The sequence below is a fragment of the Anas platyrhynchos genome, chromosome 16 (genome assembly GCF_047663525.1).
Source record: "Anas platyrhynchos isolate ZD024472 breed Pekin duck chromosome 16, IASCAAS_PekinDuck_T2T, whole genome shotgun sequence".
Classification (NCBI taxonomy): Eukaryota; Metazoa; Chordata; class Aves; order Anseriformes; family Anatidae; genus Anas; species Anas platyrhynchos.
Genome location: NC_092602.1, coordinates 8,027,397 through 8,051,468, shown reverse-complemented (window position 1 = coordinate 8,051,468; position 24,072 = coordinate 8,027,397). Strand labels below are relative to the sequence as shown.

General features: G+C 44.0%; 1 protein-coding gene and 1 long non-coding RNA gene across 2 annotated transcripts; one reads left to right on the top strand and one right to left on the bottom strand.

The window, feature by feature from the left end:
• Nucleotides 1–591: 591 nt before the first annotated feature.
• On the bottom strand, nucleotides 592–16,279 carry HNF1A (HNF1 homeobox A). Its single transcript, XM_005026667.6, has 10 exons — nucleotides 15,922–16,279; nucleotides 8,751–8,950; nucleotides 7,841–8,027; nucleotides 7,293–7,531; nucleotides 6,390–6,547; nucleotides 4,436–4,637; nucleotides 2,922–3,113; nucleotides 2,564–2,685; nucleotides 2,119–2,260; nucleotides 592–1,514 (listed from the first exon to the last, which is right to left on the bottom strand). The coding sequence occupies exons 1-10, from the start codon at nucleotides 16,254–16,256 to the stop codon at nucleotides 1,387–1,389; spliced, it is 1,905 nt and encodes a 634-aa protein (XP_005026724.1). The 5' UTR covers nucleotides 16,257–16,279; the 3' UTR covers nucleotides 592–1,386.
• LOC139998784 (uncharacterized) lies at nucleotides 16,133–19,886 on the top strand. The gene is made up of 2 exons (XR_011803711.1): nucleotides 16,133–18,831; nucleotides 19,654–19,886. It is a non-coding gene; the product is annotated as an uncharacterized lncRNA (long non-coding RNA).
• Nucleotides 19,887–24,072: the final 4,186 nt, after the last annotated feature.

Below are 24,072 nucleotides of genomic sequence, written 5' to 3'. Positions count from 1 at the left end.
TAGAAACTCTAATGGACATCTGCAATATTGAAATTTCCAGATATGATATCTGAAGAGTTCACTGCTGGGCATTTTCTTGTTTTTAATTCTTCCTTATATCTTAATGTTATTAATCTTGGGCATATTTTATTGTCAAGGAGTTCTGTCCCTTTCACAGCAGAATGAATAGCTCTGTTCCTGTCACAGTGGCAGAAGCATGTTGATTGGGGCTTTTCTTGTGTCTGGCTAACGACGTATCAGTGATGCAAAGGTTCAGAGTAAATAGAGAAGATGTAATTCCTCCTCTAATTATTTCTATAAGCAGATCTTCAAGGGCTAAAAGCCTTCACTTAGTGCAAGCAAGACTCATATACCCCAGGGAAATTATTTACCTATCAAGAACTGTAGAATCTAGTCTACAAGGAAGCTAAGAATGAACAATTTTGTAAAATCAATCCAAGCTGACATCATTATAGAGAACAACTGAAAGAACCGCTGCTTGTGGAGCATGGGAACCCCCCCAGATGCTGTGTATTGTCAGGGACCCATAGAGAAGGACACCCCCATGGTTCAGCAAGACAGAGTTCATGTGGTTAATGCAGAGAGCTGGAATCTCCTTGCTGCTGTTAAACTTTAATTTCTGCATTTAAAACAAAGCAGAGCTATACCAAAAAAAAATAATAACCAAGCCATTTCCACTGGGATAGCATGATTTTAGAACAGGTCATTTTGAGCTGGGACTGCCTGGGATTTGTAGTTAACTAAAGGATTTGTGGCTTGTAGTCACAGGTTGTGACCCCAGCTTGTACCGACAGGCTTTTGCCAAACCATTCCTGATTCAGCTTCTGGGTGATTTTCATTGCAAAGTTGAAAGCCAGGTTCTCGCTCTTGCCTCCAAGATTAAACAATTTCTTGTAATTCCCATTTGGGTTTCCTTACAGCACAGGAGGTCAGTGTTTTACAGGCAGTGTTCCTCTGTTGGCAGCTCAGTTTTGCTCTTTTCTGTGTGGCTTGGTTTGGTGTTGGCAGGCTTGTGCAGGCCCAGCCTCGTGAAGGCTGAGCGGGATGCAAGTCCCATCCACGCCCTGGTGTTTTTGCAGTATCGCAGTCAGATCCCTATCTTAACAGGGCTCTGGCAGCCACGAGATGTCTGGCTATTGTAGGCTGGCTTGTGGGGTTGGGTTTGGGGGGGGGGCAGTGGGTTCTAGCAGTGCCAGCATCATTGTTCCACAGCTCCTGCTCTGAGCCGGTGCTGCCTTCTCCCCTGGAGGCAGCTGAATGAGGGGTTTGTGTGAGGCGCGGCTGCAGCTTGGTCTTCCCGCGGAAGGCAGTGGTGGCAGATGGCAAACGCAGTTGGAGTCGCACCTTGTGTGTTGGTCGTGGCAGTCCCCGTGAGCTGGCTGTCGGTTACTGAGTGGAGGAGGCCATCTGCGTGGAGATGAAGGTCTCGATGACGTTGTGAGAGGATGGCAGCAGCTGGCTGTGGCTGTTGGTGGAGTCGGAGCTCTGGTACAGCACCAGGCTGCTGGAGGACACTGTTAAAAGCACAGGCATCAGTTAAGTACAAATTCTCACTGCAGTCTCTTTCTCAGTTGTGTTGGAAATATGGGCACATATAAAACTTCGTGGCATAGTGGCATAATTACTTTTTCTACTTAGTGTGCCGTTACATACCAAGCTCAAGTCCTGAGCTAGCTTGAAAGTGTTGTGGGAGGCAGCTCTCAGGGAGTTTGGACTGGAGGATTCGACTTGGTTTTTAATGTCCTAGCTAATGTCTTCTCTTGGAGCAAATAACAACTGGGGTCCCTTAATGAGAGACTTGAGCTCTCCAGCCCTGAAAACCACCTGCAGGACTGGCTGTGCATGGACATTGTTTTTGTCAGCCTTTATAAGGTTATTTTCCTCTCTCAGTTACGAAGAAGGGTCCCATTTCCACGGTCTGGCCTTACACAGCTCGCACAGACCGTGCGCAAAACCATTTCTTTGTGCCACCTTTTCAGCAACCCCCATCCCTTCCCAAGACCCTGGGAGAGCCCTCTTAGAGAATGCTGAGCCCCAGGTGCCATTTTTGGACTGGGCTTTATGGCGTTGGCAAGAGAAATTAGGCAATGTGGGGATAAAGGTAGTAGTGGCTCTTACCAGCAGGGCTTGAGGTGAGGCGAGGGCCGGGCTGCAGGTGCTGGATGGTTGTGTCTTGGTTCTGCAAATGTATCGTCGGAGCCTGCGATACCGGCGTGTGCATCCCAGACTCTGTGTGGGTTTCTGAGTCAGATGTGAACGCCTAGAGGAAAGAAAGTTAGCGGTACCTGGCTTCTGCATCCCTGCTAACAGGCACAAGAGAAAAGTATTAGAAGGAGCGAGCAGGTGCTGTTTCCAAGGAGATTAAATTCTCCTTGATGATGCAGTGACCAGTTTGCTTTAATACCTCCAGTACTGCAGCTGCTGCCAGCGAGGCAAGGAGACGAGAAAGGTGGCTCTGCTGGGATGGTGCAGACCACGCACCCAAAAACTCTGACAAGCAAGGGGCTCCCAGCAGGTGCATTGGTAAGGCGGGGGAACAAACAGATGTGCTAGAGGCTGTTACCTGTTTAGTTGGTGTCAGGTTAGTCAGGGCGCTGAGGTTGGCGGTGTCTGTTATCACCATGGTCTGTGGTAAGAGGCCTGTGTGTGTGTACTGGGCCACCTCGGACTTGGGGCCGTAGAGAGCTGTGCACGAAAGAAAACAAGACCATGTGGGTTCTGGAGCTGTGTGTGCCATTAGCTTGGCTGAGCTTTTCCTTCATGCTGCCTGCGTGTGAGCCAGTGGGAGTGGAGGGGCAGGGAGGTGAATGCAAGAGGAAAAACAATTCAGTAATGACAGCACTTACGTTTCAGAACCAGCAAATGCTCCGGAGCAGAGCCTTTTGTTTGTTTTGCTTGAGCAAACGAGTTCACGCTCTTACCGTGAGGGTTCTGTATCTGGGCCATGGTAGCCATGAAGGGGCTCTGGTTTATGTGGCTCTGGACCTGCTGCATGAGGGGCTGCTGGTAGGACGGGTGCAGCTGCTGGGAGAACTGGACGGGCTGCAGGGTGGTGAGGCTGCTCCCCATGCTGTTTATCACAGGAACGCTCTGGGGCTGGGTTGAAGCCAGGCCTGAAAAACAAGGAGTGATGTCAGTGGTGTCTCACACTGCAGGAGGAGTGGCTGCTCTGCAGCAGGGCCTCTGAAATCGTGGTCCTGGCAGGTCTGTTGCAGCAGGGTGAGTTCAGATCCTGCTTTTCAGGAAATCAGTTGGTTAGCCATGATCATGAGTAGACTTCATGCCTGTGAAAATGAAGTGGGGCTGTGCAAAATGTGTAATGCACACAGGTACCATGAAAACCCCCTCTGACTTCCCGTGTTTGCTCCTGGGGTGCATCCCTTTGTAGATCACTTGCCAGTTTAGTGATAGCCCCGTGTAAAGCTCTGCTGGAGAATCCTCACTCAGAAAGGAGCTCAGAGCTGCATCTCAGTGTCCAGCTCGTTCCTTTATTCTTTTTTGTTATGAAGTTGTTGGCAACAGAGATCACTGTGCTGTAGCTGTCCAGCCATGTCAAGTGAAAATTAAACTCATTTTGTTTGGGCTGCCAAGTTTTGGAACTTGGACCAGTGAGAAAGAGGTAGGTTTCACACATCAGTACTCCTGTCCAGACCTTCCAGTTCATGGAAGTCACCAAGTCTCTCCAGCACTGAGACAGTGGTAATGCTCTGGCAATCTTTTTTTCTCCTCTTTTCTTTCTTTTTTTTTTTTTTTTTTTCTTGTGCAGAATTAGAAACAATATCATAATATTGGACATAAATGAGGAAATGGTAATTAGTTCACAGTTGTCACCATGGAACAAATAGGACGGCTTTCTTCCCAGGAAGAAGGTAGAAGAAGAGAGTATACATTTTTATTTTCCTTTATCTAATGAAATGCATTTTGGCAGTAGACTAGTCCTGGAATGAGAAGTAATCTCTTAAGTCCAGAAAAGTTGTCAAAGTAAAAAAATGTTTTTACTGCTGTAGGTTCCGAAGGCATATGCTGCTTTTTACAAGAAATAGAACAGGATGTTTTGTCTTCCAGGCACTAGGAACATGTTCCAGTTTCCATGGGTTTAAGGAGGCATGATGTTTATCTTTGGGAAGATGCACAGGAGCAGGACAAAACACTGGCATGGGAATAGATTGCAAAAGTCCCGTGCTCTCAAGTCTTGGGTTTCTGTGTAACCTAATTCTAATATGAATAAGGATCATCTGTCCCCTAATTGCATGGGTACCTGCAAGTAGTGCAGTTGAAGATCGTTAGTGTTTGTGGCAATTTCCCCAGGTACCTATCACTGCCAAATTAGTGCTTTTGTCCCTGAAAGCAGGGAGGTGATGCTGACAATTACACGCAGCTCCCTATCCCGATAAGCAGTCATTCCAGAGAACAAACAGCCGGGGACACAACTCACCTATCACGAGGGTGGAGGCACCCGTGTTGGTGAACGCTGGTGTTAGGGATGAGGTCTCGCCAGCTCCGATTGCCATAACGCTGGGCAGCGAGGCCATGATCAGGTTCTGAGTTTGCTGGCTCAGTGCGTGTGGATTTTGCTCCAGGCTGTGCAAGGCGGTCAGGGTGCTGACGGGGGGGAGAGTTCCTCCAGAAGCAGAGATCTGTGTGGAAGGAGGACTGTGAAAAAGCCACCTGCAGCAGGCTGAGTTGGTGGGTCTCAGGGTTGTGATAAACTTCTGCCTGCCCTAGGCCCCTTGCTAACCAGGACTTCACACTTGCTTGTCTGCAGTTTTCCTGGTCTCTCATGCTCATCAATTAACTACCACAGGTCAGCTGATGAATTAATAAGAATAAATCCTTGCTCTGTTTTATTTTTTTCATACTTAAAGGGCTCAGAAGGGCTGTACACACATGAATGAGGTCAGTCCAACTGCACTCTGTAGGGAAGGCTTATCCTGTGCTTTACAGCTGAGGGAAGAAGATGATGCCCAGAGAAGTTAAGAGGCTCAGGTAATTTTACGTGATAATTCTAGCTGTGAAGCTCAGTACAGAATGCAGGAGTTCTCTTTTTGTTCACCCTTTCCTCTGAGAAATGTCTGTACTTCCTCCCAGCGCATGTCTTTGTGGCCAGTGAGTTTTCATACCGAGACCTTAAAGGGGTTGCTGAAAAAATTCTTAATATCTCTTTCTTTGTATTTTCTTCAGGCCACGTTAACTGACAGTTCCCTGTTCTTAGAGATAAAGCATATCTGTTGGGTAGAAATTATTCTATGCTTAGATGTCTTTCTGATTTAGTTTGTGACCTTGAGTCACCAAAAAAATTAATAACTGTTTTCCCAGCCACTGAAATGAACCACATCACCTTTGTTCATGCTCTAACAGGGTTTTGAATTTTCAAGGCCCTTTAGAGATCTGTAGTTGAAGTACAGTGGAATGGCAAAATATCATTCTAATAATTCAGCTGATAAAGAAAATTGACATTTATACTACTTTTTTTTTCCTCCCATCAGAAAAAATCTATAAGGACACTTTAGGAAGAGCAAGCACTAACAGGTTAAACAGTGGGACAAATCATTTTGGTAGCAGTTCTGGAAGACAGCTTTAGAAGATGTTCAGCACTTCATGAAAGCCTTTATTTTTTTCTTCAGGGAGAGACCAGAAAACCAGCCGAGTGAGTGAGTGACTGCAGAGATTTAAATCATAATCATTTATAGTGAACTTAGCTTTGCCTCAGGCCAGTACGTGCAACTTCTGCCAACTGATTCCCTATAAGCCAGGGAACATGTGCAAACTGAAGGTGGCCAGTCATGTAGCCTTAATGTTTCATTGTTAATTATGTGGAAGGAGGTGTAGTTTAAAACAAAACCAAAAAAAATCTCAGAAGGAAATTTGAGAAGGTAAGTTGCTGCAGTCAAATAACAGGTAAGAGTCTCAAGGGTGTGTGTTGCAAACAGGCTGTTGGGCTTAATTTTTACAGGCAAGTAATGGATCAGAGACCAGTTAATCTCATCTGATCAACTATCCCGAGATGTGTAGGGGTCAAATGACAGATGGAGATGATGAGAGAGTGTCAGTGGGGAAAGGAGAAGAGAAAAGAGTCTCCTGGGAGGAGGGAAGTCATGTCATACCTTGAGCTCTGTGTTTTTATTTTTTATTTTTTTGCCAGGACAGACTTTTTTTTTTTTATTAATCTTAAAGAAATAGCCATGGTTCTTGCTTTCATGTCCGAATGCTCACCCTTCCCATCAGTCACAGGTATCCCAAGCATGATCATATTACACAGCCAGTGCAAAGTGGCTCTGACCCTTATCTGTAAGAAGGTGGCTTTAAGAGTATTTGAGGAAATACTGAGTAACCACAGGCAGAGGACCTGACATGGTCTAGGCAGTGATATGTCAGTGTATGTCACTTACCAGCTTAGTGTCTGTGCTCAGCAGGTTCTGGCTGGGCTCCAGCCCAGGGGGAGAAACCTGATGCAGGATGGTTTGGGTGGTCACCATGGAGTTGTTCCCGTGGTGGTTGCTGCTGGAGGACTCGGCCTCGCTGGCTGGCTGCTGGTTGTACCTCACTCCTGCACCACAATGGAGGGGAAACCAGTCATCAGAAGTGAGAAACGGAGCAACTTTGGCAAGTGCTAAATTCAGCTTCCTTTGTGGGCACTTAACTTCAGTGTTTAGAGTTACATTTTAACCAGTTTGCCCTGGCTCTCCTCTGTAACTAGGCCTAGCTCCTTCCTCTAATCCTGACTTTAAGGCATGGCTGTGTGCCCTGCGGGGAGCAAGCAGGGTGCACTGCAAACCACCTCCTGGGATGTGGGTGTAGAGGTGACCTTACTGAGACTCTTCTCTTCCCAGGGTGAGAGCAGTTTACTACCTCTGGCCTATGAAGCTGCAGAAGCTCTGTTGTTCTAGGGTGTAGAATGACCTTTCCTGATGCCTGAGAACTTAAATCACAGTGCATAATGGTGCTGATATGTATTGGAGAGAGCAATAGGCATGCACCAGAGTGAAAAGATACAGAATTAACCTGTGGTGGCAGCCCAGCAAATAAATTCTTGAAAGGAGATTACTGTCTGCCAGTTGGGAGGGAGTGCAGAATGTCAAAGAGTAAGTGAGGAGATCTGGCTGAAAGTTTTGTTACCAAATTTAATGTCACCCTGGCTTTTCTAGCCACTTGGGAGACGTGATCTCTGTGCTCTTTCCTTATAGCATGCTTTTTCTATCTGTGAATTCACTTCCTAAAGAGTAATGGTTTTAGTGACTGCATTCGGACAGGTTTGAGAGTCTATTTCAAATCTCCCTCTGCTTGTTTCTTACCATGAACTTTGCTGGGTGAGAGAGCAGATGGTGGCTGGAGGGAGGACGAGTTGTGAGGAGTTAGGGGGGGAGCAGGGGTGGGCTGTGGCCCGCTGAAGGTGTCCATGGCCAGCTTGTGCCGGAAAGCCTCCTCCTTCCTGCGGTTGGCAAACCAGTTGTAAACTCGCACCTCGGTCACCAGGTTCGAGCCCAGGCCCTGGGCCTGGGATGGGGAAACTCCTCTCTGAATACACTCTGCTCTGTTAGGAGAAAGCACAAGAAGAGTCTTGCTGAGCTCACCTTAGTCAAAGACACGGAGTTAAGTGCACAGCCCCAAAGTGGCTGTGGCCTTGCACACCATGTGGAAGGATCCTGCAAGATGTGGGGCATTACTGGATCCTGTGTGAACAGGAGATGTTCAGCAGTGGCATTTCATTCAAGTGTGGCTGGTGGCAATGGTGACATCCACTGCTGTGTCACTGCTGTGCCACCTCTCACAGGCTCTAGCATACTGGGAATGCAGAGAGAGCCTGCTCTGCCCTTCCTCAAAGCCAGACACCCAACTTTACCTGTTGCACTCTTCCACCAGTGCCTCTCTCTCTTCTTTGCTGGGGTTTTTCTGTCTCTCATAGGCTTGGAACAGGATCTGTTGTGAGGCAGGGCCCCACTTAAAGCGGTTTCTTCGTCCCTTCTTGGTGGGCAGATCGTCTCCCATGGGTTCCTCTGTCAGGATACCCTGGCCAGCATGTGTGAATTCTGCAGGCACAAGAGGGCAAAGGAATTTGCTTTTGGGAAGCAAAAATGACAGGCTGCCTGTCCTTTTCTGCATGGATTATATCTTTGCTCACAGCTCGGAGGAGTGAAAGCCGATGCAGGAGACTTCAGAGTAAGTATGCCTGGAGTCCTGCTCTCCAGAGCAATATGAAGGCCAAATGCCTCATTTTACTTGCAACCCATCAATACAAAATTAAGTGTGGCCAGTTCCAGGCAGACTCTTGGAATACAGAATTGCATGCTGCAGGGATGGGTTCCCAATGAGTGCCCATAAAGAGAGGGTTTATAATGCATGAGGTGATAGCCAGCAGTGCTTTGCTGTGGCAAGTACTGCCGCATGCTGCTTTTTGCAGCTAGGGGAACTGTTGCTTTAGCTGAAACTGCAAAAGCCTGGTTCTCAGGCAGAAATTTTGTCTCTGTCAGCCTACACTGTTTTAATCTGAGGATGGGTATCAAACTGTAATTGCAAATAGATAATGTTGGGTTGCTTCTCTTTAGCCAAATGAGGGTTGGGGTGCAGGATAAGTGCAGGCTGCTTCATGAGGGGGTGTTTCTCCATGTACAGTTTGAGTACTGGCATGGACTTCTCTAAGCTTTCTGCCAAAAGTGGCTTTTCCTTGATATAAACGGGGAGTAAGGATTAGCGAGAGACAGCACAGGCTTTTATGGAATTAGGGATAGGAGAACAATTGTTGCCATACTTACGCTGGGCCACCTCTCGCTGCTTACGGACATACCAGGTGTAGAGGGCTGCCCTTTTTTGGGTCTTCATGGGAGTGCCCTTGTTGAGGTGCTGCGAGAGGTGAGATTGGTTCAGACCAGTAGTGTCCACCACCTCGCGCTGAGGGATGTTGTGCTGCTGGAGGTAGGATTTCACCATCTTTGCTACCCGCCAGGGATCCTCTCTGGAAGGAGCAGAAAACATTCCTCAGGAGAACCATCTCTAACGCCAGTGCTCAGCAGACCTGGATGCCAAGGATGTGCACTAGAGCTTCTAGAGGCATATCAGCCATCACCACTGCATGTGGCGAGGCAAGAGCGTTAACTGGCTGAATAAGGGAAAGGTATTCCTCGCTGTCCTGAACCTTGTTCAATTTGGCTGTGCATTCAGGGTAAAAACTGCATGGCATCAGAAATAAGGTGGAGAAGAAATAGCAGTAGCTTCCCTTAAACTGATCTCTGCAGGCACTTTGATTTCTCTTTAGAAGAGGAGTCATCTGTGGTTATCAAATGAATTTCCCAATATGTAGCTGTTGTCTTTGCCATCTGTGTTCAGTTCTGTGCAAGGTTTTGCCCTGCTCTGTCTAGGCAGTTGTCATCTGTGAATGACAGAAAGCGCTGACCAGCAAATGAGCAAAGAATGCATCTTTCTGCTGGAAAGTAATGCAAAAGTAAAGATTTTTTTTTTGCTGCTAGTGAGAAATAAATGCTATAAGTGACATTGGATTTCAGCATTCAGCTAGATGTTTTATGGTTATAGATATTTTTTCTGGAGTCGACATCTCTTGCCATTCTCTATGTACCTTTTCTTCTCTATTCTCCTCCTTTAAGGTATAGGTGCTGGGGTAAATGTACTTCATTTTTCCTGGACAGATTCATTCTGATATTATGCTGAACCTAGCTCATGCCCTGAATCTTGTCAAGGAGATCCCGTGCAGTGGTGTAGGAAATAAGAACAGGCTTTCGTCATAGTGTCACACAACAGCTCTGTATGCATATGTACACCAAGCCATCCAGGGTTATGGTTTTGCACATCAGCTGTGTTGTGCAATTCCACTGATTTGCATCTAGACCCACTCAAACTACATGCTTTACAGAAGAACAAGAAACCATCTTATTGCCACCTTCCTTTGGGGTAACAGCTGAAGGAACAGACAGACCTACTTGAGACCTGTTCACAAAACTTGACACTAATATGATTTGGGATTTTATAATGACTGTGAATCTCTGATAGTGAAGGTCACCTGTTGGAATATCCATGTCAGTTCCTAAGGGAAATAGAGAAAACATAACTTTGTGACTTCTTTGTGTGTATCAATTTCACTAGCACTGAAAATTACAATAAAAACAGATGTGAAATCATGCAGTCTAGAACCAAAAAGTGCAGGAGCCTCTATGGAAAAGATTCTGGGTTAGTTTTTAACAGAGAGCATCCTGCTGTATATCATCTGTGAAATCTCTGGTGGAAGTGGTTTGTGCGCTGTAGAAATGCAGTGGTGTGGCATCCAACACCAGCATCAAAGGAGTAACAGCAGGGGAAAAATGTACCTAGGATTATGGAGAAACTGTTGCAAGTGCACACAGGTCTGAGCAACAGGCAACAGCTGTACTATTCATGGCTTTGTTGACTCAGTAAGTTGCCGGAGGCTGCAAAGTGATAAGGCGGACAAAGTCCACACCTGTTCTCTCAGTGCAAACACCCTTATCTCTGTTCCCCTCACAGTCTCCTTCCCAGTGGCTGGATAGTCCAAGGAACAAGCTCTGCTGCAGTTAAAGTATGACAGAAGCAGTGTCAGTTATAGCTCTCTGAAAATTCTGTTTTCTTAAAATAGAACCGTTTGCTTCTCTCCTATGATGGTACAGTTGCTATAGAGGATTCTGTCTTCTAGCCTCTTCCCTTTACCGTCTTTGTCTTTCAGTAGCCTCAGGTTGGCTGAACTCATGAAAGCTTTCACTTTCTCAGTGTCTTTTTCTTCTCTTACCATCCAAACCAAGGATCAATCTCTTTCCTCTGTATTTGTGATAGTCTAGCCAGCACATATACCCTGAATTTGTTACGCAAGTTCCTGTACAAAGGAGAAAAGGCTCAGACTTGGAATCTGTGATCTCTTAGATTTGAGCCCTGGCTCAGAGGGGGGGGAGGAGGGACTGGTATTACTGATGGGAACCTCTGTTACATATTGATTTCCTTCCTGCACCCTGATCATGAGTCACTTCTATCTCCTCTGACAAGGAGTCTCCTTCTGCCTTCCTTACTTCTTTGAGGTAGAAATAAAGCAGGAAGAACCTGAGAGTCTCTTTTTACAGTACTTCAAAGCATTGTGTATTTCTATTTTGTTTTGAGACAAAGCAGAAAGAGTTCTTTGAGGTAAAATAGTGCAGGGGAGTCTTAGCCCTGTATGATTTTGTAGGGCAGCTGTATGAAATCCAAGCTACTCTGTATGCTGTCAAAACACAGGCTGTAATATCAATGCAGCAATTTTTTTGGCCCTAGGCTACATCACAGAGCAAGTGGTGGCAGTTGGTCAGCTGGACCTCACACGAACTATTGCCCAAACACTGAGTTCCATGTCTTTATTGTTGTCTAAGACACCATAAAGTGAAACCTTCACTGGTGGTAAGACTCATTGACTGTCAGAAGGCAGGATTTCACTCTAAACCTAGTTTTCCTGGCTGTAGGTGCACTAAAATCTCAATTCCTGAGTTAGAACTGTGGGAATGGGTCTGCCTTTCTCAAACTCTCTTCTATCTGCCTCTTATCTGTTTTTTCTTTTATTTCTTCTCGGATGCAAGCTGTTTCCCCACTCCTCTCTTGTTCTCCCAGGTCTAATTTCTGCCTGCAGATTCTTCTCACATAGTTTTTACTTCCTTTTTCCTAAGTCTTGCTGTCCTGCTGTCAGCTTCATCTCACCCTCTGAGCATAGCCCTTCTCCCTGACTCATCTCAGCCACAGGGGCCTGGGTCCTCTCTGCATTCCGGCTTCCCATTTTCTTAGTTCTGAGGTCACTTTTTAAGGGCGTTTTCACCTCCCTTTTGTTACCTGAACAATAAGTAACCCAGGTAGTTAGTTATAAACTCAAAGGGAACAAGAGGCTGGTTGATAATTTATAGCAACATCTCAAATTTAAATGGAAAGTAAATATCAAGTTGTTAGCATTAAAGAAAACCCATTCCAGAGAGCTGGAGATGTAACATTCAGGGGACCTTCTCCTTCCTTCACTATTACTGACTTTTCTTTCTTTCTCCTTTGTTCCTTTCTTTCTCCTCCTCTTCCTCATTTTTTTTTCCTTCTCTCCTTTCCTTCGTTCTTGTTCTCAGATTCTCAGGTAAGAGAATCCTTCATTTCCTCAAGATAGGTTCTGAATTTCTGCTTTGGACCAGACCTCGCTTAAGCAGAGGTTCAGAGCCAGGAAGTTCTCTGGACCATCCTTTGGCCCTTTCTTCTGGAGCGTGCCAGACAACTCTCACTGATATCAGTGCACAGACTGGAGCCGGGCTAGGCAGAGAGCAGGGAAGGTAAGACCATCCGGCAGGGTTCCTTTCTATTGAACTTGGCCTGGTTTGCCTCATCTTGGTTTATATGTGGAAATGAAAGGGGTGTGGCAGCTTCATCTCCAGAATCCCCAGCTAGAGCTATTCTAAGACGCACTGTCAATGGGGAAAAGATTGACCCTTTATCATCAGATCTTTGTTTTAATTTTTCCTTGTGGAAAACATGCTTTTATCCCTGCCTCCAGGGGAGATTGGTTGCTTATCTCCATTTCTGTCTTTCCTAATGGAATTTTACCCCTTGCCCTACAGGTGAATTGTTGCTATATGTCTCTATTTGCTGTACATGTACGATCTGTCCCTTTTCCCAAGGTAGCTTCTTTCTTGCCTTCTACTCTAGGTAATACCTGATAATTACTCCACACAGCTCCACCTTACTAGTGAGTTATTTATTCTTTATCAAAGATGCAGTTCTTTGTGTAGAGTGATTTAGAAAGAATGTTGTTATTCAAATTGCAAATTTATGGAAGATCAGTGAGATAGATTTAGGGATGAAATAGAATATTAATTCCTCACTAGGGAAACCTTTGTATGAACTTCCTCTGTCAGCTGTTTCCTGCAGGGACAAAATGTAATAAATGCCCATAGGTTTACCCTGTTCGTGGATGTCTCTTGTCTACATCCTGTTTTGCTCATCTGTGCTTAGTGGTTCTGAAACTGTGGCTTCAACTTCAGTGGTCCTGTGAGGACATATTTGGTCTCTTGATGCTATCACTTTTCCTTTCCACCACCTGGTAAGCCTAGCAATGGTTTCTTTCCTGATGCTACTTAACGAGCAATGCCTGCAGTTACCACAAAGACTTTCTTCTATCTCTTGTAGCTGCCCACAAGTCAATCTTTCTGTTCAAATGTGGTTTACAGTGTTAGACCAGGAATTGTTAGGCCAAAGAAGCTTCTGTCTAAAGGCAGAAGTGCCTCCATCGAGTTTCTAGATTTGAAATCCTTGTGTGGATGCTGAAATAGCTTTGCAAGCATTAAAATTCTACTGTGGATACCTGGGCTTGGAGATTAGTTCTTGCCTTCCTTCCTTTTATTTGTGGCTGGCAGTAATTTCCACTACAGACTGTTCTGCCTTGCCTGTAATTATTTACAATATTATTTTAAGGACATTACCTTTTTCCATATGTTAATGGAAAGGTTTGTTCTTAAAACCAAAAAGATGTTTATTAATAGGTAATAACTGCTTAGATATTATCAAACCCTGATACTGGTTCAGATACTTCAAATAGATCCCCAGACATACAATTGCTTTAAATTCATTTTTATATATGTCTTTGATCAGAAATTTGAAACTTGATGATACAGATTTCCTACTATATTCACTTTATCTTGAATAATTTTGATCTATTATATTCCTTCATAAGTGTGCTTCTAACTTATTGGCTGAAACTGGGGCTTTTGGTCCCCTTCATACTCTCTGGAGCAGCAGAAGTAAATTACTCTATCCTGTAGTACTGGGGAGTGACAGAATAAAGTTTTGGAGTTCAGAACAAAGCTTTGCAATTAAGACCCAGTACGAGGCTTAGAAGATCCTGGTTCTTGCCCAGTCCTCTGTCTGCTCTCCTAATGTTTAGGTAAGTCATAGAATCCCATTCTATAAAAGGGGAATGCTGCTCAGTTGACTCTGCAGAGAGATGGGAGACTGATTGGAAAGCATTAATGTTACAGATTTGCAGGAGAGGTAAGTGTTGTGCTGAGGCTGGTAATAAGCACAGGAAAGACCAGTAGCAAGTTCCCAGAATGGCAGGGAGGCTCAGAAAACAGATTTCACACTGAATTGAAGGTGACAGGAAAGAATTCCATCTGCGAGTCTGTTCTCAGATCAGAGGGGATGGCATGTTAGTCCTGCTTCACCCATTCATCAGAGAGAATGGGACAAAGCCAGGTGCTCCTCTTCAGCTTCCATGGCTGCCTTTGTGGAAAGATACCTGATCAGAAGTTAATGATCAAAAAGCTTATCAGGGGCTTTTCATCTATAAATTTATAAGACAAAAGAGAAATAATAAAGCCATTGGATAATTAGTAACTAGCCAGGGCCCGCCCGGTGCCACTGGTCTCAAACTACCCCAAGACCTGTACGCAGACTCAGGGAGACGAGAAGGAGACAAGGATGAGGGGAAAGAAACAAGTGTGGAAGGGAGAGGGAAAATTAGCCAGGAAGACATCAAAATGGGAGGGTTAGTAGCGGAGAGAAAAGGGAATAGCTAAAAAGAACAAGGGAGAAGAAAAGTAAGGGGAACAGAGGAGACTAAAAGATGTAACAGCTGGAAGGGGGGAAGACGAGAGGAGAAAGAGTTACTGGTCCAAAAAGAAGACTGAATTGCTGGGAATGCTCTCCCCACCCAGGTAAGAGCTGATCCAGTGAATTTACCTCTGATGGGTACTGCAGAGTCATCAGCTCCCAGTCTCCCAGGGAGCTTTCACCTCTTAAGTATTTACAGTGAAATCAAACTCTTGACATAGTGTTTTCCTAGCTCTGGCCTTTGTGGTGGGATTTTAAGTTTGCCTCTTGTTTTTACCTTTTATATTAATTTTGTTTGCTTATGAAGAGGAGTGACCAGAAAGCTTGAGAAATTCTCTAACTGGGTTTTAGTGAAGATTTTAAGTGCAGAACATTGCTGCGTTCTGTGTCTTCTGTCAGCTTGTGATTTCAAAATACCCACCCCTAAAACAAATGGGCAAGATTCTGCTTCTGTTGTGCTAGATAGCTTGGGATGGATCCAGTCCTTGCTTGGGCAAACCTCTTAGCTTGCCCACAGGAATAGTATCCCAGGAAGAATCCCAAACAGGAATCTCGGTGAATGTTTTTCTGAGTCTGTTACAAGGCTTACTGGCTCAGGGAACTCTGCCTGTTTTTTCATTTCAAAAATGCCTGTATGCAAAGGCAAAATTGTGTGGCAGTAAAACCTGTAATTGTTGCTGTATGTGTTCTGTTGTAGTTGTGACAGGCAGCAGATGGTAGAAGCGTAGTTTGTTCTGCCTAGATTTTAACTTCTGCGTCTATTTGATTTGTGCTCTTTCTACAAGAAAAATCTCCAGTGAAGTGAGGAGAACTTTGCACTTGCAGGAATGACAAGAACAAGTTCTCTTGGTTTGTCTTAGACCAATAATCTGTAGCAAAAGAAAATGGTAAAATTAAAAATATTTATCTCCTTAAAAATAGCAGAAGAGCATTACAAGTTCAATTTACGATAAATTCATAGGCTAATATGATACCAGTTAAGAGTGACCACATATGTTTTCTTTTTTCATCCCTCAATGACTGAAATTGTGAATCCTACAAAAATGTAAATCTTAAAAACTAGCATTTAGTCAGAGATGTAAGTTATACAGGCCTCGGACTGTCCTCAAGCTAGATGATATGAGCATTTCAAATATGTAATCAGGGTCCAGGGCTCCCTTTATGCATTTTAAGTGAGATTAAAAGAGAAAGTTTGAGCATCTGTAAGGAACTGGGGGAGTGTTTTGGGAGAGCTGCTAGTCTGGGCATGGTTGAAGACTGTCTCTCCAGCTAGATCAATTGTGAATACCAGGAACATTGAGCGGAAGGGATAAGGAAAAGAGATTTAGAGGGAGAATACAAGAAAGCAGCAAAGAGGAGCCTTACTGTAATAGTCTTTCCACCACAGCCTTCTGGTGAGCAGCCTCCTCAGGGCTCAAGTTTTCCAGCTCCTTCATTATCGGCGGAGTAAATTCCTCCCCGTCATCAGAGGTTTCATCTTCCGATAACCTGGATTCCCCCATTCCATTGGGGAGATTGGGGATTTTGGGACAAGATTCCCCTTTCTCTGTCTGGAGGGCATTGATGGCGCGCTGACTTTCACTCTGGAGCATGTAGGGTTCCACTTCGCTCAGTGCCTTAATCAGGGTCTCCTTGGTTAGCCCCGACTCCAGCAGCGCTCCCAGCAGCTCCACTTGAAGATGACTCAGCTTCGAGACCATGGTCTTCAGGCTGGTGTCCCTTGGCTCTGAATTCCAGGTTATCCCGCTTCCAGCTTCCCTACACCATGTTCCTGAGGTAACGCGCCCGACTGTCAGCAGAGTGGGCACAGCACAGCCTCCCGCCTTTACGCCCCCCCAAAAAAAACAAAATACAAAATTGAGCCACTTCAGACCCCCCACGACTGTCCTGAGCCAGTGCTGATAAAGGGACCCTTGGCTATCTGTTTACATTGGAGCAATGTAAATTCTCCAAGGTTCATATTTATCTGTGTGCTTAGCAAGTTACTGAACTTTGGACTTCAGCACTGCAGCAGCAGTTCACAAAGTGCAGAGGGAGAGAAAGCAGGGGGAGGGGGAAAGGGAGGGAAGCAGAAGGGAGAAGGAGAGTAAAACGAAGGGGTAGAAGTTCTGCCAGCATGGAGAAGAAAAGTAAGCCATGGAAAAAGAAAAGGGGAGAACGAGAAAGGAAAAACATGACTTATTTTTGGCCCTATTGGATTTAGAGAAGGAAGGAGATGGAGTAGCCAAGTGGAAGAGGCACGTTGGGCTCTGCCTGGTTCAGGAGAAGGTGGTGCTGTTGGAAGATGGCAGAGCCTACTCAGAGCTCTGGCTGGGGTGAAGTTGAGCTACTCGCAGCCCCTGAGGAAGGCTTTGGGCTGAGAGAAAGCTGCTTGAGGCTGTGAGAAAGCTGCCTTGGCAGCCTCGTTAGCCCTTGTGCAACCCTCCAGTAGAGAAGAGCAATGGCTGGGTTTATATAAATGTTCCCAAGACTCACAGGACATTCTGGAGATCCAGCTGGCTTCTGCAGCAGAATATCAAGTGTTGAACGACTTTTTCACTTCTGCATTTTTGCTTGCTGGGTATCTCGGTATACAAATCCCAGTCCCACCATTATAACTTGCCATGTTTATTGCTTAACTGATGAGCAGGTGCAGTGTACCCACATAATTCAGAGGATTACAGGGCTTGCCCCATTGAGCTTGTGATTCGAGCACATGATAAGGAATAGCCCTGGGTGTTGGTATATGCTGAAAGTCCCTCTCCTATCTTCAGTTGCCCTACTTCTGAGAAGTGCCGGCTTTGGTTCCCATTTATTACTCTCTCTTGATACCAGCCCCTCTCTAATGTTCTACTCCCACCTGTTGGGTGACTTCTGAAAACATGTTCTCTAGCTCAGCTGGAATTATTTAGTGCAGTTCTCGGGGAGTCGTTATGACAAAGGTCTTCTCTGCTCTGAAAATATATAAATGACTGTATCTGCTTTGTGTGGCTAAATTAGGAAATATCATGGTGTGGACTTGATCGTGCATGAGCATCTTGTGCAAGTGATTCCTTCTTACGTGATCAAGAGGATTTAAAACCAATGTTTTAATGGCGGTTTCCTAGGGGCAACTACTTTGTCTCATTACACACTCCCCTCAAACCCAAGCTAAGGGGAGCCCAGTTTCAAAACTCACTAGTTCCAAAACTCACTGGTGTCCTGAGACAATGCTGCAAGGTGACCTTGGCTCCAATTTCCCTTTGTGGGCAGCATTAGCCATGCTCTCTGGGCTGCAGTGACAAAATGCTGAAGTCAGCAGCTGAAGGATAAAGCTCTTTTTCAGACTGGACCCCTTCTTCTGCATCTGCGCCCAGGGTACCACCAGCTCCCCTTGCTGCAGTGACCTAAGACAAGTTCAGATGGCTACAGAAGACTGTGAGGCAAAAAAAGAAGAAGTAACCATTTGGAATCCATGTAAAAATACTTAATATTCACAAGAAAGTTTCTTACATTAATATAAAAATACATCGTTGGTTTCTAAAGGTTTGTTTATTGTTATACTGCAAGAGCATTTAAGGAGCGATGAGTTCTTTTGGATCGTCGTATCACTGTTTTGATACAATTTATATGCATTTTACTTGTGATTTCAATTGTGCTCATTTTTCTCTTCCATAGACATGCCAATGCTGGTCAGTAACAGTAATTGCAAATTGTAATTATAGTATCCAACTATGATATGTATTTTATTCACAATACATCCTTATAATTTAAGAACTTTGCAAATGGGGATAACAGATTGTGGGCCTCCTACCATATGTGACAGAAGATTCTGTCATACTAGGTTACTTCTGTTTTTCTGTGGCACGGTGATTTCTTTTACCTAAACTAAGATGGAAAATATCATTGTTGTTATTTAAAAGATTGTCCAATCTGTTTTCTGTAAGTCTGTCTCTTGCATGCTTGGGGAGGAATGAGAGGGACAAACAACCTAAACTTCAGGCAGAAACAGCAGTCTTTGTCAAGGGAAACCATGAAGAGAAGAAAACACAGCAACAAATTGTCTGTCTGTGTTGTGTGGCTTCAAGGATTCTTTATGCATCCAAAAGCCCTTTCCCTGATGCTTCTGCTTGCCCTGGGGACCTTCAGTTGCAGGGGGGTTTAAAATAGCCTGGTTTGAAACTGGTGAAATTTGAAGACTTTAGAAACAGAAATGAACATCTGTTTGTATGTTAGGACCTCATTGAATGCTACAGCCGGCTGCCATGTGGAGAACTGTGAGCTGAAAATGGAAACCTTTCAAATACTGAGGAGGAGGTAAATACTCTCTATCGCTTTCACCTGAAGTGCTTTTTCCCTTGGTCTATTAGAGTTGCCCACTTTAAACTGTAGTAGTCTAGACAATTAACAAAACATGAAAGAAAGAAACTTTCTTTCAGCTTCTACAGCATCACCTTTATATCCACTGTAACCTGCCAGACCCTGCTAGTTAATGGTTCAGGACTCCATTAAGTATTTCAGGTTCTTCAGCGCAGGAAAACTAGTGACCTTTTTAGTGTTTCTTAAACATTACAAATTGCTAGCAATCAGACTGAACACTTGGGAAGTAGACAGGAGACTGCTGCTGTGAATTACTCCTATTTTAGACATGGACAATAAAGATTGCAATATCGTTTTTTCTCAGATTATTATGAGTGCCACAATATGCTGTTCTGAGGTAATAAGGACAGCAGAGGTCAAGGGTGGAAGCTGCAATGCGTTGCAATGCTTTAACCGACTAAATTATAGTTCTAGTAGGAGAGCAGGAGCTAAATAGCAGGGTGCCATAATCCATAATACTCTTGTAACTAAATTGTACCTCACAGATTTTGCCTTGAGAATGAGTATTTGAAAGAAAAGGAGTTTGTTGCAATTAAGGAAATCAACATATACTAAGCACTGGTAATAAATGAAAATGGGTATGGCAAAACAATTTGCTGGGCCATTACTTGATTCTTAATTTACCCAGCCTAACATGATCTTTGTAATTGTCATAGGGCAAGTTTTTGAAGTTTGAAAAGACTGAAAGATGCTGCTTCTTGTTCTCATGTTTACAGTATCTGTTTTTGTTTTTCTGCAAAATTGCTTGTTTTTCCCTAGATGTAACTAATATGGTGGCTGAACTCCCTCAAATTCAGTGCTTCAGTGACAAGGCATAAGCAGCTTTACAACACTAAACTGGCCAGATTAACAGCAGGCTCACAAAAAATGTTTTATTATCAAATCGGTTTGGATTCAGATTGCAAAAATAGTTCAGTAAATAATCACAGGAAGTCTGATTTCTATTTTAGTTTAATGGCAAGTTTAATAAAGATTGTTTAAACACACTTGAATACTTTGCCTTGTTTTCTGTGCACTTTAATACAACTTTGATGCATTTTTCTGCTGTTATTTTCTTCATTTCTCCTGAAGTAGTAGGCAGTCAGATAACACTGTATGACAGCCATTTCATAAAGCTGGGCTCCTGGCATTCTCCAATATCCTTCCTAGGTAGACATTTGTTGCCTTTTGAGGCAAGGATGTCCATGGTTCCTCCAGTTTTTATTGATGTCTAATAGTCTGCCTCAATTAACTGTCCCAATGTAATCCTTTCTCCACTACGTGTAATAAAGTGGATTGTTTAATACTGATAACTAGTGCATGAAAGCATAAATAGGTAGAGAATAGGAAAATTATTCTTATTTTAGATGTACTGGTCTGTATTCTGCTTATTACACTTATTACCAAAGTAACAGATCGTAGAGTCTGGTGAACAGAATGGAAGGCAGGTAAGACTCCTAAAGCCTGAATTCTCAAATCAATACATCTATTACCTTTGTTTCCATTTATTGAATTATATCTATCACTAAGTGTACATCATGAACAATACAGTAATATGCTAGGATAAAGCCAGCCTAATGTGATTTCAAGGAGCATATTGGGAAAGAAAGAAATCCAAATATTTTTATGATACAAGTGCTAGTGGAGGGAGCCTGCAGAGTTCCATGAAAAGGGTGGTAAAATTGCCATTGGCAAAAGAAACACAGAGAAGCGGTTCTCTTAATAGTTTATTTATTTACCATTTTACTGTTCTTCCTGCTGAGATTGCTAAATGCTTTATTGGCCTGAATGACATTAACATCCTCACCTCTGTGATATCCGAGTTGTTATATGTTCACCCCTATTTCTGTGCTTGGGGAAAAGAAGGTTATGCAAGTGACAAAACCGATTATTTGTGCCCTGGGAGCTTGGCACATGACTCTGAAAAATCCAAGGTAATTGTCATTTATATATTGTTTTCATAGGGTTGGATTCCAGCTATTTGTGCAAACCCTGTGTATCTCAGTGGGAAAGAACTTACTTGAATACATGCTTTTAATGTTCCCAATATATAGCCATTTTATGCTTTAATTGAGTAGTCTGTTGTAAATATGTGATAACTGAAAATGTGATTTTTGCAGAGGAGAGTCATGTGTTTGTTTTTTTTTTTTTGCCTCCGTTCCTACTTCTGAATTAGAACCACCAACATTTTCAGAACCAAGAGAGGGAGGCTGTCTTTTGACCGAGACACAGGAATAGCTTCACAAGTTTCTCCTTACCACTGTTTGCAGGTTGCAGTTTCATTCAGAAGAATTAATGTTTTCCTCTGTATCACCAAAGATTGTGTTTAAGTTTTAGGAGCCTCAGACTGAGGCTAAGGTGTAACAGCTATTAAGAACTGAACTAACTGGCTGCAGAGCTGGAAGGTATAGTGTGATAATGCCATAGCCTATAATGTGTTTAAATTATAGGCTGGCTGTTTCTTTCTCTCCATTCCTATTCTGGTATGGAGAAATAGGACTGTGTCACCCCTCCATTTCCCCTTTGCTTATACACTGTTTCTATCATCAGGGTGAGGATGAGTTGAACAGGAACAGCTCTGGAGTTCAGTTAATGAAGGAGTTTCCCACTAGGTGGTAGTGAAGAGAATCATATCACATAACTGGTCAGTGCACATTTTAATTATTTTCTCAACAAGGGGAATCCCATAAGGATCTTACAAGCAGAACAGCCTAGCATAGCTGTGAGCTATACTGTCAAAACTGGATCTCTTGATTTTTGCACTCCCTAGTTGTTTCCATGCCATTTGCTCCTCCTAAAACCAAGCTGCATTAACAACTCTAGCTGTCATGTCCTTTCCTGAAAGGTGAAGTGAATCTACATGATGAATCTGCTCTGGTTTTCTTCCCACCTCCATTATAAAGGCATCAAGACGTGGTTAGCCAAATGTCATCTAATGACATTTAAGCTCTTTGGAGATGAGGACTCTTTGTAGTCAGTACTTTCATCTGATTCTCTACCATACTTGCCTGTCTGTGTTCTGGGAACTACATAAAAAAATACAATATTTTTGTTTACTGCTAGTTTTGAAATACTTTGACAGGTCTAGGTAGTGCATCAGTCTGCATCAAAGACACCAGAAAGAACAGCTATTTTGGAAGGGCTTTGTAATGCCAGAGTAAATTGTCACTGAAATTCAGAGTAAAGCTCCCTTGTAGGTCCAAAGAAAATATACACTAAAGAGATGCTGGAAAAGCTACCTGCAAAATGCAAGCTGTGCTCCCCTTTGGAGTGAGGGCAGATGTTGAGTCTGCGAGGAGGAATAAGTTTCTCCTGTGAATTCATCTGACCAGTGTAACATGATGGAGCAACCTTGCAAAACCATTTAGTAATTTACACACAAAGTCTGAGATGCTGGAAAAAAATATACTTCAATGCTCATCAACCAAGGATCACTTTTGTCAAATTAATGTGTTGCAAGTTTTGCAAAACTGACAAACTGGAAGCTATTTCAGTAAGGGCACAAAGCAGGGATATTGCTTTATAGATATCAGTGTCTTTTACATTGTCTCAGAAAAAAAACTAAGAAAGGATATTTAGTATCAAGACAACATTGAAACATTGATTTATCTTTCCCTGCATTGATTCAAAAAGTCTTCTCTCTTGCATTTATTGTATCAGAACCATTGAAAAGGGTAGTATAAGCACACATCCCAAATACTGGGATAGCACCACAACAGAGTGAAGATTCCAAATTATTTGTCAGTTTTCTAGTTGTTACTGTAGATTCTTCTGCTGTGATAAGGAAGGAGAAAGCAAGGGGACTTCTCCATTGTGCAAGTCCTATCACTAGTCTGAACATTTTTAAATTTGAAACAGGGAAAACCCTAATTTCCATGCAAACTGATCAACCAGGCTATGTACCCTACAGCTCAAGGTTATATGCATGACTCGCTCCTCTCTGTTTATATCCTATCCCCCAAAGCTTTAAATCTTACTGAGATAAGCACAAGTATTGTGTATGGGGTGTAAATTGGGAGATATATGGTCAGAGGAAAATTATTTGCAAGGTAGCCTTGCCTGAGCTGGGTGAGAGATGTTAGCGTTGCTGCCTGATCCTTCCCCAACGCATCGCAGCCATGACTGACCCCAGCAGGAATCCCACTAAGCCAGTCGGTCATGATGCTTTGATTATTCACACCACCTGGTTGATAAATCCAATTCCCAAGCAGATTTTTCTAAGCGTCGGGAGCTCTAAGGTCATTCCTGTCCACAATATAAAAAGTGCAGAGGATTTGTATGTTGAGGTGTGACAACACCCCAAAGCTGTGAATCACTTGTAAGACTCCAGAAGAAAACAAAGGGGAGAGAAGATGACTTCCTTTGACTTCCTTCCATCTCCAGTGCAACTCTTCACCATGTTTTCGATGCATGCACAGTGCAGAGGCTTTTGAAGCTTCTTGCTAAATGCTTGTTTAAAGTTAAGCACAAGAATCCCTGGCGTTCCCTCCACCAGTAACTCTGCATCTGCCCATGCAACATCAGTTGACAGTGCCCCTACACTTCAGGTGGCTGGAGCACGCTGCCTTTCCTCCTTACTGATGAGGAAACCAAGCTAGCAGAGAAGCGAGCCACCCAGGATTACACAGAACTGAGAAGAAATTATTTGTTCTCAGCTTTTAATCCTGTCTCATGACTACACACAAGCCTAAGCTGTTTGTTTTTTTAACCCCCAATTAAGAGAATAACCCAGGTGAGCAAGATTAAGTCACATATTCTATCCACCACTAATAAAAATAAGCTCAGGTGGGCTCCAGAGGCCATTTTGGAGCCGTGATGCACCTGTAGGTGCACGGAGGCTGTCCCAACGCCCATTCATTTTTCTGAAGATTCTCGCGAAGTTATATTAAGGCACAGAATTTCTGCATACCTCGAAAAAAAAAAACAAAACACCAACCCCAGCCACCTATTTTTTTACCAGACCTGGGCGTTCTTCTCCTATTTCGTGCGGTTCCCTCACCTCCAGCTGCGAGCTAACCTCGGCTCGCCTCCCTCCCCCGCCGCGAGGAGCAGGGAGCGAGGCCGCCCCGCACCCAGCGGCCCCGAGCCCAGCCCCGATCCCGGCCCCGAGCCCAGGGACGCCCGGGACCGGCCGGGGGCAGGGCCCCGATCCCGGTGCCCCCGGGGCAGCGAACCCAGGCTGTTACCGACCCGGCAGCG